Genomic DNA, 16,672 nt, shown 5'->3' on the forward strand with positions numbered 1-16,672 from the left:
ATTCAAATCTAGCTCGGATTAGCTGGTCTTAATTATCTGTTGGGAAATTCAGGCTCTTGGCAAGTATTGCAGTAAGTAAGTGAATCGTATTCGTAATCTTAGAAATTTGACGTTTCTAATAAAGTAAAAAAATCCTTAATGAGCATTAAAACTGAAGTAAGTAAAATAGTGGACTTGATCATGTTTTGTGTTACATTGTTGTTTGGCAGGGAGCAGAGGGCCCCAGGGGTATGCCAGGTCCCACAGGACCCCCAGGTCAGCAGGGTATGCCAGGTTTTCCTGGAGACCCCGGAGCAGCAGGAGACCCTGGACAGCCTGTAAGTGGTTAACACATCCCCTCTGTTGTCAGTATTATGGCCCCTAAGGCCAGTGTTGTGGCTCATTTTGACACGGTTTTCAGGTTTTATCCAGAATTCATGATTTTGTTGTACTAAATAAAGGTCTAATTTCCTGAGAGATTACTGTATTTCACCCAAAGTTTAGCATTTTTCAAGTCACACATTTTGCTAGACTCTGATTGATTCTTCCACTTGAGCAGTTTTTGTGACATATGATTAATATCTTATCAGAAAACATTCTGTGTCCACATCAAGTGCATCATTTTAAGGTCTTTATGTGCTTTTGAAAGCGCATTTTTACAAACCAAAAATTTGGGTAAAATACAGTATATCAAAAGTTTGCTAAATTTTGCGAGGAATTTTCAGATTTAGAACAAGTTGGACTTTCATCTCTGCACGGACATCGTTGATATTATGAACTTTGCTTTATGCCATTTAAAACCATACAATAATATCTTAAATCCTCAACAATGAAGTCTAAATTTAGGTGCAATCTGAAAACAAAACTGTTCAGATTTTGAGGTCTGAAATGGGTTGTTTAGGTTGGGGCACATATGTACCTACACTAGCAATTATAAAATAACCTATCCAGATTAGGTAACATTCATCTAATATGCCAACACATGCACTATGTCTGTGGTCAGTTTTGTTGAGGCTTTTTGGGTATTGGCTAAACGGTTAAATGATGACAGGATATACAAATATATGGGGCGAGTAACCCTCATATTGGGCGTGCTGTCTTCATCATGCAATGGATGCAGCAGAACGATTGAGTGAAACTCATTATAGATATTAGAGATATAACATGACTCACTTTGCATCTTTCTCCGGAGGATGAAGAACTAGAGGGGTTTCTAGTTGGAACTCTTTCGGAACTCTTTTGTGGTCAAAGGTAACGAAAGTCCTACTGTGCCATGTTAATGGTGAAAAATGTTAAGCATGCAACCTTTTTGAAATTGATTTACTGATCACCTGTCTCACCTTTTTTTCCAGAGGCACAAATGACAGCTCTTTCCTGTAGGAACTTCTCGAGTTCACAAAATGTTCAGATTCTCAGTTTTCTCTTTTATTCGTCTACTCTAAATTACTTTTTATATAGATGCCTAACATTTTTGACAGGCAACACGTTACAGTTGGACTTTTTCTACATTCAACGATAAGACTCGAAATTTCCCTGTAAAAGAGGGTTTCACTGTTTATTGATTATGCTAAGGTGTTCAGTGGATTTTTTCTTGTGTTGTAGGGCCCACCAGGACCTTCAGGACCCCAAGGTTTGACTGGTCCAAGAGGGGATGGGGTAAGTCTTGATAGTGCTGGGTTCATTGTAGCTGTGACAAACTGAAGCATCTGTATGTCAGATGGGGGTGAGGTGAATAGCATAGACCTCAGAAAGGATATGGGTTAAAATGCTCTTGTAAAATGGTTCCTGTAGCATTTCGGAGAAACTCAGATTTGAAACTGAGTTATTTCCATTATATTTACTAAATAGTATTTCTTCTTAGTCATAAAATGTTTAGACATTTACTAAAGAAATCCCATATTATACTTTAAAGATTATTAAAAATAGGGAAAAAATAGAAGGCTTAAGACCTCATCTGATGTATTCAGTTCACTGCTATTGAATATTTACTGCACAGTTTTTAGGACAGGGGTAAAATATGGCTAGTCTAATCTGCACCGGTAACTATCTCTTTCACAGGGCACACCTGGATTACCTGGCCCACCTGGTCATGAAGGTCTACAAGGTGCGAAGGGCGACCCTGGAATTGAAGGGGAACCAGGAGAGCCAGGCGTTGATGGACCACCGGTGAGTGCATGTTAACTGAGACCTGTCTTTAACTGTAACATGCAGCAGAAATTTAAATTATTGACATCGTTTTACTTTTTATTTTAGTTAGACATCTTTTCGTTATCGTTTAAATTTAACATGTGGACATCAGCATAAACTTTAGGCATTGTTCTAGAAAAAGCCAGTTTTTTTGTAACATCTGAGCTGAGTGGAAGGGTTAGTTATTCTCGTATGTACCAATTATTTGTGTACCCTCCTTATAACAGATAGGACGTAGGTTCATATACAACTCTTGGCTCGAGATTTATGTCAGGTGGTTTTGTCTGGTACATGTCTAAGTGCGATGGATTGCTGCAGGCACTCCATTTCCTTCACTCATAAAGCCTGGTCGCAGCAGTATACTAAAAACAGAAAGTTCATGATCACATCACTGTTAAAATGAAATAAATACTTATTTGTGCCAAAATTTGGGGGGGGGGGGGGGGGGGGTTGTGCTAACCTTCTAAAAGGTTAAAAAAGTAGTGGTATCTCTGCTTTTAACTGGTATTTCATTTGAACAGTAGGGGTACAAAAGTAAAAAAAAATCAGAATGAACTGTTCTTTATACATGTGTACAAAATGTTGTTTGCTAACCTGCACTGCTACTTTCAGGGCCCACCCGGTCCAGCCGGCCCTAAGGGTGACACAGGTGCTAATGGACTTCAGGGACCACCTGGTCCCAGAGGTATTGCTGGCTTTGATGGCAAAGGGAGAACCGGTAAGTGGAGCAGTTTACATACTGGGGAAAGCTTGTGTGAACAAGTAGTGGAATCAAATGGTTATGTTGTACCTAACATTTAGGAAAGTAAATTGGTTTGGATGCTCCCATAAACGGTAGTTAACAGATAGTTTAATAATGTCAGTAATGTACGTCATGACACTGCTATTAAAAGAAGCTTTAACTGTTAGGCGGGAATATCCCATGGTAGTCAGCGTCCTCAAAGTGTCTAGTGAATTGGCATTGTTCAGATAGTCAGATTGTGCTGTTTATATTTTTCTCTTGTAAGCAATTCAGGTATCTTTATTCCTCTACATTTTGGAGTATAAAAGAGTAGCTTTCAGTTCAATTTTTGCACATTTTTAATTTGATTTTGGAGACTTCATTGGTTGGGTTGGCCAGTTTCAGGGCTTCACAAAAAGTATAACTTTATCACAGAATACTACACAGAATGATGCCTTCGGAATATTCTGGAATAAACACCTTGCAAACATGTGAAAAAGTTGAAGAAATACTGTAAGCAATTTGCTGACTGAAATATGGAGAAAAAACAGTGGTGTATAACCTCATCACAACTTTTTGTGGCACCATTCCTCACGATCACATGAGTAAAATATATGTATTGGAATAGTGGTCTCAAATGTAGTTTTGACATGTGTAACAAGGACTTTCATGTTTGCCCCAGGGTCCACTGGGTCATCCAGGGCCCCCAGGAGAGCCAGGGGCACAAGGGCTTAAGGTAAGGGAAATGCTGATGTGACGAAAAAAAGAAAAAACATCTCAAGAATTTTAGTTAATCTGTTAGTGTAAATGAAATAACTATAAATGTATGGGTTAGTAGCTTTTGAGTTTTTGTTATTGTTTAACTTTTCATAATAAAAAGATGTAGAAGTAAAATTATTTTATAATTGTAAAATTTGATTAAAATATCACAAAATTTATTCATCTGTTCTCTGTGTGGATGATGATGTTTTCTGTTAAACCTTTCATTATAAAAGAAGATTTTTAAAGTGAAAATAATATTTTATTTGCCTAATCCTAAAATGTGATTAATTTTTGAAATGTTCTTATGGATGAGAATAATTTAAAAAGCGAAAAGAAATTGTCAAGCGCTGAAATAAACACTGGCAGGATTGCTACTGTAGTTACATGTAATGTTATTTGTGTTGTTTTTACTTTCACAGGGAGAGTCCGGGATACCTGGAGATGATGGAATCCCTGGGAAGACAGGTCCTATGGTAAGGTCTTAAGTTGTGGAGAGTCTGTCAGAGTTTGAAGGATCTGGCCATTTTCATAAAACCTTCATAACAGAAAACATCCTTTGTTAATAAATATGACTGTAACTAAAGATCCAAAATCAAAACATTTCCTGCTATAATTCCCCAATATTGTCTTACCAGAAGATCAAAGAAGATTAAGTTAATCTATGGCATGAGACGTCGAACTTGCTCATTGATGTAGTGTTACATGAATTTCTGTGGGGATCACCAATCAGTTAAATCTTGAGATTATTCAATGCTGTTGTTATTTCAGGGTCCAGTTGGTCCTCAGGGAGAAACCGGCTTACCTGGATTGACCGGCAAGCAGGTACAGTGCAATGAATTAGTAACATGAAAGTCGGGTCACCAATAATTTTGTCAGGTCTGTTCTCTGGACTAGAGAACCGCTGCATGTGGGGGCAAAAAAGAAAGACTTTGTGCATATAAAGAAGCTTGGATTAAGTTGATTTCTGATAAATATCTTCATTGGATATAGATCAGAATTTTATGTCATGGATATTTAAGGAAAGAAATGTTTGAAGCAGGTGGAAATAAATTTTGATTGCCATCTACCAAACTTTACATGTACTTATGCAAATTTTTCTTTTTTAACGTATCTGTATCAGTTACATTTACCAGCCTTTCTAAATTTCCTCAAATTGGTTTCAACTAGAATTAAACTTCCTTCAGTATGTGACAATTCAACAAAAAATCACCAATTTAGCACATGTAATAAATAGATTCCTGATTCACAGAGCCATCTTTAACATTACCATCACATGCCTTGATGGCATTGAAATGCCTGCTGGTTACCATGTTAGTTCTGTAATGTACAGTATGTGTGATATATGTATAAAGCTTGCCAGGTATGAATATAATTAAAGACGTACTGCACAGAGAGTAAGACAAGAGCAGCGACGACAGTGTGATATAGCTGGCAAGTGGTCACATGTAACCAGTGAAATTTGGCCTCTTGTCAGTTTACCTCATCCTTTGTGGAGGAAGTAATAAACTGTGTTCACAAAACCCTCTTAATGTTACAAGTGCTTGACTACTGTGTTCACAAAACCTTCTTAATGTTACAAGTGCTTGACTACTGTGTTCACAAAACCTTCTTAATGTTACAACTGCTTGACTACTGTTTTCACAAAACCCTCTTAATGTTACAAGTGCTTGACTACTGTGTTCACAAAACCCTCTTAATGTTACAAGTGCTTGACTACTGTGTTCACAAAACCCTCTTAATGTTACAAGCGCTTGACTCCATTGTTACAAGATGCCCACGGTGCAGGTGGCCTTGTTTGTTCTTTAACGCTAAAAGTACTTCACTAATTTGGCCGCAAACTTTGTATTTGCGAGTACTGATGACATATTTATGTTGTTGCAGGGATCTATTGGAGTGCCTGGAATCCAGGGGGAGCCAGGTGTACCAGGGGACAAGGGAGACCGAGGGTTGCCCGGGCCAATGGGAAGGCAAGGTGCCCCAGGACCAATCGTATGTATCACATTACAACCACAACTTTGATGTAGGCATACTGCAAATGTTTTGTCTGTCAGAATTATATGAACCCCAAGACAAAGCTCAAGGCTTGGGATGGAAACCCAGCAAACACCCGGTAGCAGTAATAGGACACCACTCTATTGAAGTCAAACTTTCCATTCCCAGCTCAACATAATTACATCACACTATTGACAATAAAACCTTACAGTGCAAACTGATGCATTGATACATTGTAGTCGTTGCTCTACAGTCAATTTTTGACGTAATAATGACTTCATACTAGAAGTCTCATTATTAAATATTGGGATAAAATCTCCTTTTAATGCATGTTCTCAGCTGTTGGAAAATGATTTCAAGCTTATTTGGTATACATCCTGATTAGCTCCAAGTCATAGAAAGCTGGCTTTGTCTCAGGTGCTATCTGGACAGCAAGGTTGTTGTCTTCAAGGGGAACATTCTGTAGGTTGGTTAAAGTTGATGCTGAGGAAGTCCTGTCTTAAAGGCCCTAGTAAGAAGAATGATGGGTAGCAGGTTTTGATTTAGTTTTTAAAGGTGCTTCCCTTTCAGTCGCCATGGCCTCAGTAAATTTTAAGTCTCACAACTCCATTAAACTGCTTGTGGTGAATTCGTGGCAATAAACGTTTGACCCTGTGCACAGTCCAACATTCATTGAAGATCACCTGTCTTCCACCAGTATGGTGTGCACACCTGTACGTCACCTTGACTTGACAAAGGGCACTCCAGTTTTCTCCACTTATGAAGCTGACCGGCAACTTACAGATTAAAACTTCTTGAGTATGGCTTTACACAACAATGAAATAAATAAGTATAAAATAATAAGACTCACTGTCTATTCCATCGTGATTTTATTTCCGTGTTTACACAAGTTTACATTGATATGGATACATCTAAAAGTATTAAACAGAGCACAGGTTTCAAGAAACCATTCAAAGTAAGAAAATACAATTGGAGGTAATCATTTTCGTGTGTGTGTTGCAATTCTGCTTTTGCAATGGAGTTGTGTGTACCAGAACGGTACATGTTCCACTTTTCTTCTCCAGGGTCCAATGGGGGGTCCAGGATCCCGTGGATTGAGGGGTCAACCCGGTCCAGCTGTAAGTACACGCTGTAATAAATGTATGTCATTTCATTTTTTTAGCTTACCTGTTTTATTTACTCTGCTCATGTTGTGACAGTGAAATCAAACTTGTTAGTGATGAACCTGATGATGTTGATTGTTGATATGAATTTACTTTCTGTAAAAGTTATCTGTGCCGAAGATGTCCAGAACATGTTAACATGGTAAGTTTCAACTGCACTATTCTTTGTTGTAGGGAGAACCTGGGGCTGCTGGTACCCCTGGTAAACCTGGGGAACCTGGTGCCTTGGTAAGTCCTACTAAAACACTTCTGACACCAAAACTTTGTTACAATACATGTGGTGTTTGGACTTGACACTGCTGATACCTTTATAGACTTGACTATACTGTCACTTCTGACATCAAAACTATGTTACAATACATGTATCCTCTCGACTTGACTATAATGCCACTTCTGACACCAAAACTTTGTTACATGTACTCTCTACTGAACCATTCCTCAAAAGACAATTAACTCCTGAAACTTTAAAACATGTATCCTCTAATCTATAGTCAGTTATCCTTTTGGCCATTATGTGCTCCCATCTTCATTCTTGCCCAGCTTGATTTAATCAGTTTAGTTGACCACATTGACAGGAGTATGTTTGCTTATTTTGCGACTTCTAGAATATCGATGAAGTAATTAAGATGGTGAAATGGCTGCCCTAATCCACTTGCTTCTGCACAAACCACCAAAGAACAAACCCCAGCAATATTATTAATCCGAGCTGTCCCTGTTTTCCAAATTGGTTGGAAATCATTTACCATCCACCTTTATTGCAGATGCCTTGAACTTGCTGCGGGTGAAAACCTGTGTGTTAAATGTGGGAAATGGGTCAACTTTGGGCACTATGGTGTCCACCTATTTAACAGACTGTGTTCGTATTAGTGAAATTATCTTAAGCATGTAGTTGACATCAATCAGTCAGTGAAAGTCAAAATAGTTTAGGCATATCTGAAAATACACCTACTTGTAAGTAAGTTGGAGAAGAGTTGAGTTTATTATTAAAATTGTATGTCGTTTTCTTCTTTGCTTTTTGTTCAGGGAGTGAAAGGATCTGTTGGACCTAAAGGTGATCAAGGACAGAAGGGCGTGAAGGTAATTGGACAGAGGATATAGCAGTTTAATGAATTATTAAATGATATGTACATGGATTTTTCACAATTCAAAGGGGAATTATAGGCTTAACACTGATTATAATCAGCCATGAAAATGCTGCTACATTCGCCAAAACAATCCTCACACTTTGGTTATTTTTTCTTAATGTACCTATGGAGACATGGGTGCACAGTATTTGAATTTTTTTTTAAATATATATATGTATATGTATATATTCATCTGTCTTTTAAATTCATGTACTTTGGTCGGTCCTAAATTTAACACAGCCTGCTGTTAGCTGGTATACTGTTACTGTACACTGGTGCTCTGTGTGCATATGAATTACTCTAAATGACCAAATTCACAACTTCAGTACTTTATGTATTGAGCTGAAGTTTTGCATTCATGTGTTTCCTACAGGCGAGCTGTCTGATAGCGTTGCTGTGAAGTCTAATTTAGTCCTATTAGGCAGATCTTTTTGAAGTGTTGTTAAGTAGAGCTGAACATTATAAACAGCTACAGAATGTACATGTATGTTCGGTGTTGTAGGGTCGTCCTGGCAAAATTGGTCTGACCGGCCTTCAGGGTGAACCTGGGGAGAAGGGAGAACCTGGACCCCCAGGGATTGACGGTACGCCGGGCATGAAGGGAGATCCTGTGAGTATACCATAATGTATAATATGCCCTGAAACATTTCTTTTTTGTTGTACTGCGAATGAAGGGAGCCTCTCGATTGAAGAATAAGTCCTTTTATATCAACTCTTGAGGCAGGTCCAGTCAGGTCAGGTCAGATCTTGAGAAAGACAATTAAACTTTCTGGGATTGGTGTCTGCAGCATTGTTGTTTAGTGAGGTGGCATTATAAAGGCATCAAGACACCTTCATCATATGACTTTTGCAAACAAACAAAACCTACCTTGTTTGTGTGGCATTTCCATCTCTCTGACAATGCTGTTGTTGTTGTAGGGTCCAGTCGGTCCACCTGGCCCAGTGGGTCCCAGAGGTCCTCCAGGAACTGAGGTAAGCAGCATGATAGACTGATCACAATGTGAGCACTGTCTGATTCTTTATGTTATTGTAATACCATGGGCAGGGCTTGAAATAGAAAATCTTTGGTGGCCTGCTACTTTTCTTGGCTTGTATAAATTTCGCTGTCCAGTTGGTGAATGATATGTTATTGTAATACCATGCGCAGGGCTTGAAATAGAAAATCTTTGGTGGCCTGCTACTTTTCTTTGCTTGTATAAATTTTGCTGTCCAATTGGTGAATGATATGTTATTGTAATACAATGTGCAGGGCTTGAAATAGAAAATCTTTGGTGGCCTGCTACTTTTCTTTGCTTGTATAAATTTCGCTGTCCAATTGATGAATGATATGTTATTGTAATATCATGCGCAGGGCTTGAAATAGAAAATCTTTGGTGGCCTGCTACTTTTCTTTGCTTGTATAAATTTCGCTGTCCAATTGATGAATGATATGTTATTGTAATATCATGCGCAGGGCTTGAAATAGAAAATCTTTGGTGGCCTGCTACTTTTCTTTGCTTGTATAAATTTTGCTGTCCAATTGGTGAATGATATGTTATTGTAATACAATGTGCAGGGCTTGAAATAGAAAATCTTTGGTGGCCTGCTACTTTTCTTTGCTTGTATAAATTTCGCTGTCCAATTGATGAATGATATGTTATTGTAATACCATGCGCAGGGCTTGAAATAGAAAATCTTTGGTGGCCTGCTACTTTTCTTTGCTTGTATAAATTTCGCTGTCCAATTGGTGAATGACGTGCTAATTTTGAAATAGAATATTGTATTGTTTATAAGTAAGTTTAAGTACACTTATAAATATAATTGCAAAGAGGAAAAAAATGAGACATTTTAATTATGTTACTTTGGAATATGTAAGGCGAAAGAGAGTTGGAGCTCTGCTACTTTTAATGTACTGCTGCAGGTTGTTGCAATTTATTCATAGGTTTTTGGTGATGTTGAACTGAATTGATGTTGAATTGAACTGAATTGATGTTAAACTGAATTGATGTTGGTGTTTGTTGATTTCAGGGTCCTGAGGGACCACCAGGACCAAAGGGGGAACCTGTAAGTTTTTGTCATCATTTTTTAGTGCTTTTAAACATGCAATATTTTATGAATAAAATTGTGAAAAATAGTTGTAATTCTGTTAAACATTCATGTAACAAGTGTACAGCAAACACATTGCCGAGAGTATTGCATTGTTATTGTAACATTGTAATATTTTTAAAGTTATATTTGATACATGAAGTCCAGAAACAAACTGAAAATGTATTACTTGAAATCTAGGAAACAAAACTTTACAAAATAAATTCAATTTAAGTAAAGTGATTATAATATTTTCTTTTATAATAAATATTACATATTACATTGGTAGTCAGCTGTTATGTCTTTAGACGAGATGTGTAATGTACATGTTGTGTTTTGTATCTGAGGTAAGCCTGAGATATGTGTACTTCAGTCTGTATTTTGTTTTCAACACCCAGGGCATGAGAGGTATAAAGGGAGAGGAAGGACCACCTGTAAGTACATTGCTTTGTATGTTTTTTATTTTTTTCAAATCAGCTGGACATTTTGTTAGTGCTATTTATTGCTTTGTTTTTTTAAGTTTCTTTTGGTACAAAGGTGTTCTTCCAAGATGACACAAGGGTACAAAATGCATGAATTTCTGAATAGGCTTTGTTTATTGGTCCAGAAAATGTTTAGAATAGAAATTTTTCCTGATTTCCAAGTAAATGCCTATAAGCCATTGGCTTGTAAATGATTTACTTAATATAAGACAGAGTCTGAATGCTCAGCGTAGAATTGCCATACTAACGCTTGGTCTGTTCTAGTCAGAGAGCTTTGCATTTAATATATTAAGAAGTGGGTCACGTCTTTAGGACTATTTGAAGCCAGCTGACTCTGTGTGCCTTGAAATGTTTAGTAAAAGAAGGCTTACTTGTGCTTTATCTGTCTCCATTGCTGCATGTACTGTCTCCAGGTAAATTTATAAATTCTGTAATTATGTAACACATCTCTTTAAAAACACAAGACTCTTCTTAGCATTCTTAAATGCAAGGCACTCTGACTAGCAATAGCCAAGATGTCAGGCCGCATGTTGGTATGGTACTTCTGGGATTATACAGTAGATCATATGTGATATTGACATATATATGTACACCATAGAACAACCTCCCCTTCACAAAATCCAGAGTAATCTCCCTTTTTCAGGGTCCACAAGGTCCTCCGGGTCCACCAGGGGAGGCAACTCCATTCCCCGCTGAACTGATGGGTCAGACTCTGCGTAGAAAGCGTAGTTTGAGCACAGAGCGTCGCAGAAAGAAGAGAGATGTCGCTGATGTCCATGAAGTCATTGACAACATGGCTGATAAGAACGTAACCGTAGAGGAAGGCTTGACTCGTGTGGTGGACAAAATCTTTACTTATATAGACGAGTTACAAGAGGAAGTGGACAATATCCTCAAACCAAAAGGCACCAGAGCAAACCCAGCCATGCACTGCAGAGACATCTTCTTGGCACACCCTAACTTTAAAGACGGTAAGTGCAATAGAAGAAAGGTAAACAAAAAGATGTAAAAAATATTTTCCGTGTGTAAAAAAGCTCTATCAGAAGTACTTAACAGTTGTAAACTGATATTTTTGATATTCGTGACTGACCTTTGACCTACTTTTATAGAAATGAGCTTGTATTAGATTGATGGCTGGTAATATCTGGCCAAGTTTATGTCTCCAAAATCACTGAGGCAACTCATATGAAACTTCGCTGGGTGCTCTACACCAGATTTGACAGTGGAAATTGTCATTGTGAGGTGCCTGGAAATTAACAGGTGTTTTATGTTTGCAAAGGTTGGTACTGGGTGGATCCTAATCAGGGCGTGGGCACAGATGCCATCCAGGTGTGGTGTAACCTGACAGCTGAGGGACAGACGTGTGTCTACCCACTCACAGAGACCAGGATGGTGAGATTAACCTGTTAATGATTATGTGTTTTCTATGGTTGTTTTTGCTTATTATCTCCCTTTTTCGCAAAACAAGCAAGTGTTGTTAATCTGTCTGCCTGTCCTTCAGTCCATCTATCACACTTTAGTTTTTGCGCAATATCTGCTAAAAATTATTGTCCAGCTTCGATTAAGTTTTGTGTGTGACTTCAAGAAACGTGAAGTTAGGTTTCAAAACCAGCCCAATCCATGCAGAACTTTTGCACATTTAACGAATTCTGTGACTCTCAGTAGTTGTACTGTGCATGGATTCCTACATTTCCTTCAATAATGCCACTTTAAATAAAAATTTAAAAAATTTGTAAAAATTTGTGTGGTGTTTAATTGGGACCATGTTTTGGTGTAATGGATGCCGGATACATTTATACCTAAACATGATGGAAATGAGGATATGATGCAAGTGTAATAAATTTGTTATTTATATCCAAACACATGCATTAAAAATTATGGCAGTATTTATGAATGTAATAAAAACATGAATATGACTGAGGTTCTGGTTTAACAGATTTGTTAGGAATAATAACCAGACTCTAGCATGATAGCTGTGTATCAAGATGTTCCATTCAGAGCTCAGTAGTACCTTAGTTGCCCCAGACTTAGCTGTTTGTCACTATCATTATAACACTACTGGTTCAATGTTGACGACTTCAATGCCCTTATGCTTAGACCGTCTGCCTGGAAGTTGGGAGACCCGGGATCAAACCCAGGTTTGAGCATATCAGGGACTTTACAACTGGTACTTGTTGCTGCCTCTCCTTGGTGCTCTCTGAGAGGTTAGAACAAGGAACTGGGCTTGTTGGATTGGTGTTAGTTTAATGTGACAGGTTGAGGTGTCGTGTCTGGTGTCTTCAGCATGATAGTTCAGTGGCGGCAGCACCACTTTGGCTGCATGGACTCACCCTGCTACAAGAACATCAAATATATGTACACACACCTAATGACTCCTCGTCACCATATGACAAATTATTAAGCATGACATAAAACAGCAAGCATACTTACATATACACGTTCATTCGTGTCTCCATTTTCAATGTTAAACAGATTGTGTCACAGTTCTGGAAGAAGGTGAAAGCTGGTCAATGGTTTAGTGAGATGAATGGAGGATTTGAGGTGAGTGACATGATTGTTTCTGCCTTTTCTTTTTGTGCATCTAGTTATTCTTGTCAACATATGCCTGGGATATCGCCAATGTTGCTTTAATCCCTAATCTGTCACTCATTCAATCTTGAGTATGTTAAACTCTTGTTATCGTATTCCATTTCAGATTCTCTACGGCAACACAGTGCAGTTGAAGGTACTGAGGATTCTGAGCTCCAAGGCCTCGCAAAAATTCACATACTTCTGTACAGGCTCTGTGGCCTGGTACGACAAGAAAACCTACGGATTTGAAAAAGCCTTAACACTCTTAGGCAACAATGACCACGAGTTTAACACCCATGATTTCACCCAGCATGAAGTGCCTTTTGATGGTTGTAGGGTAAGTACATTCTGTCTTATAGAGGCTATAGATTTATTGGAGGCTGGAGATTTATTGGAAGGAAAATTCATGTTTGCAGATAAAGTTTTCTGTTTTTACCAAGAATAACTCAAAATATTGCCTTATGGCATATTTCAGATTCATGCATGTATGTACCTGTAATATTTATGTTAAACTGATTCTAAAGTTTGATAAGTTATAAAGCTAATTTTTTAAAATTTGTTTTGAATTATAACACATAGGCAGACAAGACTGATATTTAGTAAAAGGTAATTAATTGGGATATTCTAAAATAATAGCCAAAATTGGGTTGGATTTGTACTGATCAAATTTTCCACAAATCTCTGGTAGATCCTCTGCGCATAGAAATGTAACGATACCTCTAACCGCAATTAAAAGCAAAATGTGTTTATATACCATATTGTCATTCAGAAAATGCATTGGTTCCAGTTGTTCAAAAGTGTACGAAAAGCTAAGCCAGGCTTAAATCTAAATACCTGTCTTATTCTGATTAATTCAAAACAAATGGGAAAGTTAAGTCCAGACCAAAGTTAATACTGGTCTTGCATGTAAATCTTATTACACTTTTGATCAGATGTACAACACAGTTCATGATCAGTTTAAATTACATATTAGTATCTGCCCTTTTGTCTAGGCTGTCTGGTGCAGACAAGATTGTTATAGGGCTTTTACTGTGTCTGAATTTTTCTTCAGTCAGTTTAATCTTATGTTTACTGCTGTGTTTACAGACCAATATAATACTGGTTATATCTTACATAGGGTGGGTGAAGGAATTGTGACACTTGGGGGCAAAGTTTTGATATCCATTGTAAATAGGGAAGCATATTGGGTTATTTGTCTGTTTTTAATAGTCTGTTAGCACGTTTATGTGTGCTAGCTACACATTAACACCTACATGTAATCTCGGTCTATATCTCATGAAGGACTACCGTACTTCACCTAAAATTTAGCAGTTTTCAGTGACATCTTTTGCTTTCTCCTAATTGATTGAGTCATCCACCTATAAATAGGGACACATAAGCATTTTTGTGGCGTGTCTTCACCAAAAATGCAGGTGTTGGCGTGAAATGTGTCATTTTAAGGCCTTTATGTGCTTCTAAAAGAAAACTTTTACTTACCGGTACTTTAGGTGAAATAGAGTAGTTAGTGATAGAAATGTGGACCTTAATTTGGAGGGATATCTGTGATGTTCGTTGTACTTACATGCACTGATATACATATACTGGTCGTCTGTCTGTTCAGAGTATGTTAATAATGTCCTTTTTTTTTTCTCTTTTGTTACAGAAGCAGATGAGAGCCAGCTACACGGCATTCCAAGTGACGACAAATCGTGTCCACCGGTTACCCATTAAAGACTTCATGCCTAAAGATTATGGCGAGCCGTGGCAGCAATTTGGCTTTGAAGTGGGCCCAGTCTGCTTCAGCTGAGCCCGGCCCCTTACGCCAATATAAAACACCCCGCCTCCATCACTGCCATTACTCTTGTGTATACATATCTGATTTAGAGCGAGAGAGACAGCAGCCAGAACCTGAACAGTTGATTTGGTAGAAAAATTCCCCACAGGTTTCTAATAGTAATCATATACCATCGATAAACTGATCGTATATATAGCTGCATTAACATTAAAGCTAATTACCACTTTTCCCTCTTTCCCACATTAGAAACTTTTTGTAAAGGTAGAGAACTGTGTAGATATAAGGTAGATAACCCATCCCACTCAGCTTAACAGTGCACACTTAACGTAGACCACTAACAATTAGTGTAGGTAAATTTGTTCTAACACGCATGTCACCATTTGAATATAGATTCCCACCTGGTAGAATGAGATGTTGAAAGTTTGAACCAACATTTGGTTTGTTGTATTACAGCATTTGATTTACTGTTTTTCCTTAAATGTTTACTGTTTACCTCTTTGTTTTTTTGTTTTTTTTTTTGTTTTTTTTTTTGTGGCTTGTAGATATTCTTGGCGCTATATCCTTATCTTACCCAGATTGTTCACTATGATTCAGTAATAAGTTCTTAAATCTGGTTTAATTTGGAACATAAAAACTCAGTGCCACAAAGTTAGGATCTGGTCTGACTAGGATTTGCCTTTGCATTAAAGGGTCTAAAAAGTGGGAAAATCAAATTTTGCAGCTTCTTAGGAATGGCTCAATAAAATCAGCTGGGGATGTTTGACTTGGCTTTGCTATTTCGTTTTTTGAGTGGTTTTCTGTTTTTCTCAGATCTGTAAGATATGGAATGAAACTTAAAAGAATTTCATGCTGTTGTTTTGCAATTTCTTTCATACTGTGTACAAGACTAATTGGGCCATGCAACAGTATGATGAATTTACTGTAAACAGAGAAGTTTGTGATGAAGCAATCAATGTTCACGTCATAATTTCCAGGACACCTTGTCCAGGGTTGTTTTGTTTACCTCATAAGTGCAAGACAACAGGTGGTAGTGGTCTTTCATGACAAGAGATGTGGATTCAAACCCAGTCTTGAGCTGAAAATTTCTTGATTTACTGGCTCTCACTGTTTGTGGGGCCTTGGCCACTATATTTGCTTGAAGACACTGGTGTGGGATTCTCACGCAGTCAAACATTTGTTGAGCAGTCCATCAATATAGTGTTAATGTCGTTGCATGACTCGTGAGAAAGTCCATCAGTGTTTTCCAAAGGTTCATCAGTAACTTGCCAAAGATTCATCAATAACTTGGTAAGGGTTCTTCAGCATCTTGACAAAGGTTCAACAATAACTGAAGGTTCATCAGTAACTTGACATAGGTTCATCAGTAACTTGACAAAGGCTCATCAGTAACTTGCCAAAGGTTCTTGAGTACCTTGACATAGGTTCATCAGTAACTTGCCAAGGGTTCATCAGTAACTTGATAAAGGTTCATTATTAATTTGACAAACGTTCATCAGTAACTTGACAAAGGTTCATCAGTAACTTGACAAAGGCTCATCAGTAACTTGACAAAGGTTCATTAGTAACTTGACAAAGTTTCATCAGTAACTTGCCAAGGGTTCTTCAGTACCTTGACATAGGTTCATCAGTAACTTGCCAAGGGCTCATCAGTAACTTGACAAAGGTTCATTATTAATTTGACAAACGTTCATCAGTAACTCGACAAAGGTTCATCAGTAACTTGACAAAGGTTCATCAGTAACTTGACAAACGTTACACTGGAAACATTGTTTCCATCCACCTCAAAATGAGACACCCATTGCATTAAATAACAATCAAATAAATAACTAAATAACATATGGAGAAGTTCGTCA

At 37.8% G+C, this 16,672-nt stretch overlaps 1 protein-coding gene across 1 annotated transcript in view; it reads left to right on the plus strand.

Moving 5' to 3' along the window:
• LOC135480177 (collagen alpha-1(I) chain-like) overlaps positions 1-15,641 on the plus strand; it is a 79,866-nt gene extending 64,225 nt beyond the window's left edge. The window contains 21 exon segments of the mRNA XM_064759943.1: positions 210-317; positions 1,582-1,635; positions 2,038-2,145; positions 2,779-2,884; positions 3,570-3,587; positions 3,589-3,623; positions 4,069-4,122; positions 4,418-4,471; positions 5,531-5,638; positions 6,706-6,759; positions 6,979-7,032; positions 7,828-7,881; positions 8,431-8,538; positions 8,847-8,900; positions 9,936-9,971; positions 10,391-10,426; positions 11,118-11,445; positions 11,754-11,866; positions 12,947-13,015; positions 13,170-13,382; positions 14,688-15,641. Coding sequence (XP_064616013.1) covers positions 210-317; positions 1,582-1,635; positions 2,038-2,145; positions 2,779-2,884; positions 3,570-3,587; positions 3,589-3,623; positions 4,069-4,122; positions 4,418-4,471; positions 5,531-5,638; positions 6,706-6,759; positions 6,979-7,032; positions 7,828-7,881; positions 8,431-8,538; positions 8,847-8,900; positions 9,936-9,971; positions 10,391-10,426; positions 11,118-11,445; positions 11,754-11,866; positions 12,947-13,015; positions 13,170-13,382; positions 14,688-14,831 — 1,908 coding nt within the window. The 3' untranslated portion in view covers positions 14,832-15,641.
• The last annotated feature ends 1,031 nt before the right edge of the window (positions 15,642-16,672 follow it).

Source organism: Liolophura sinensis, chromosome 13, assembly GCF_032854445.1.
Source record: "Liolophura sinensis isolate JHLJ2023 chromosome 13, CUHK_Ljap_v2, whole genome shotgun sequence".
NCBI classification, from domain to species: Eukaryota; Metazoa; Mollusca; class Polyplacophora; order Chitonida; family Chitonidae; genus Liolophura; species Liolophura sinensis.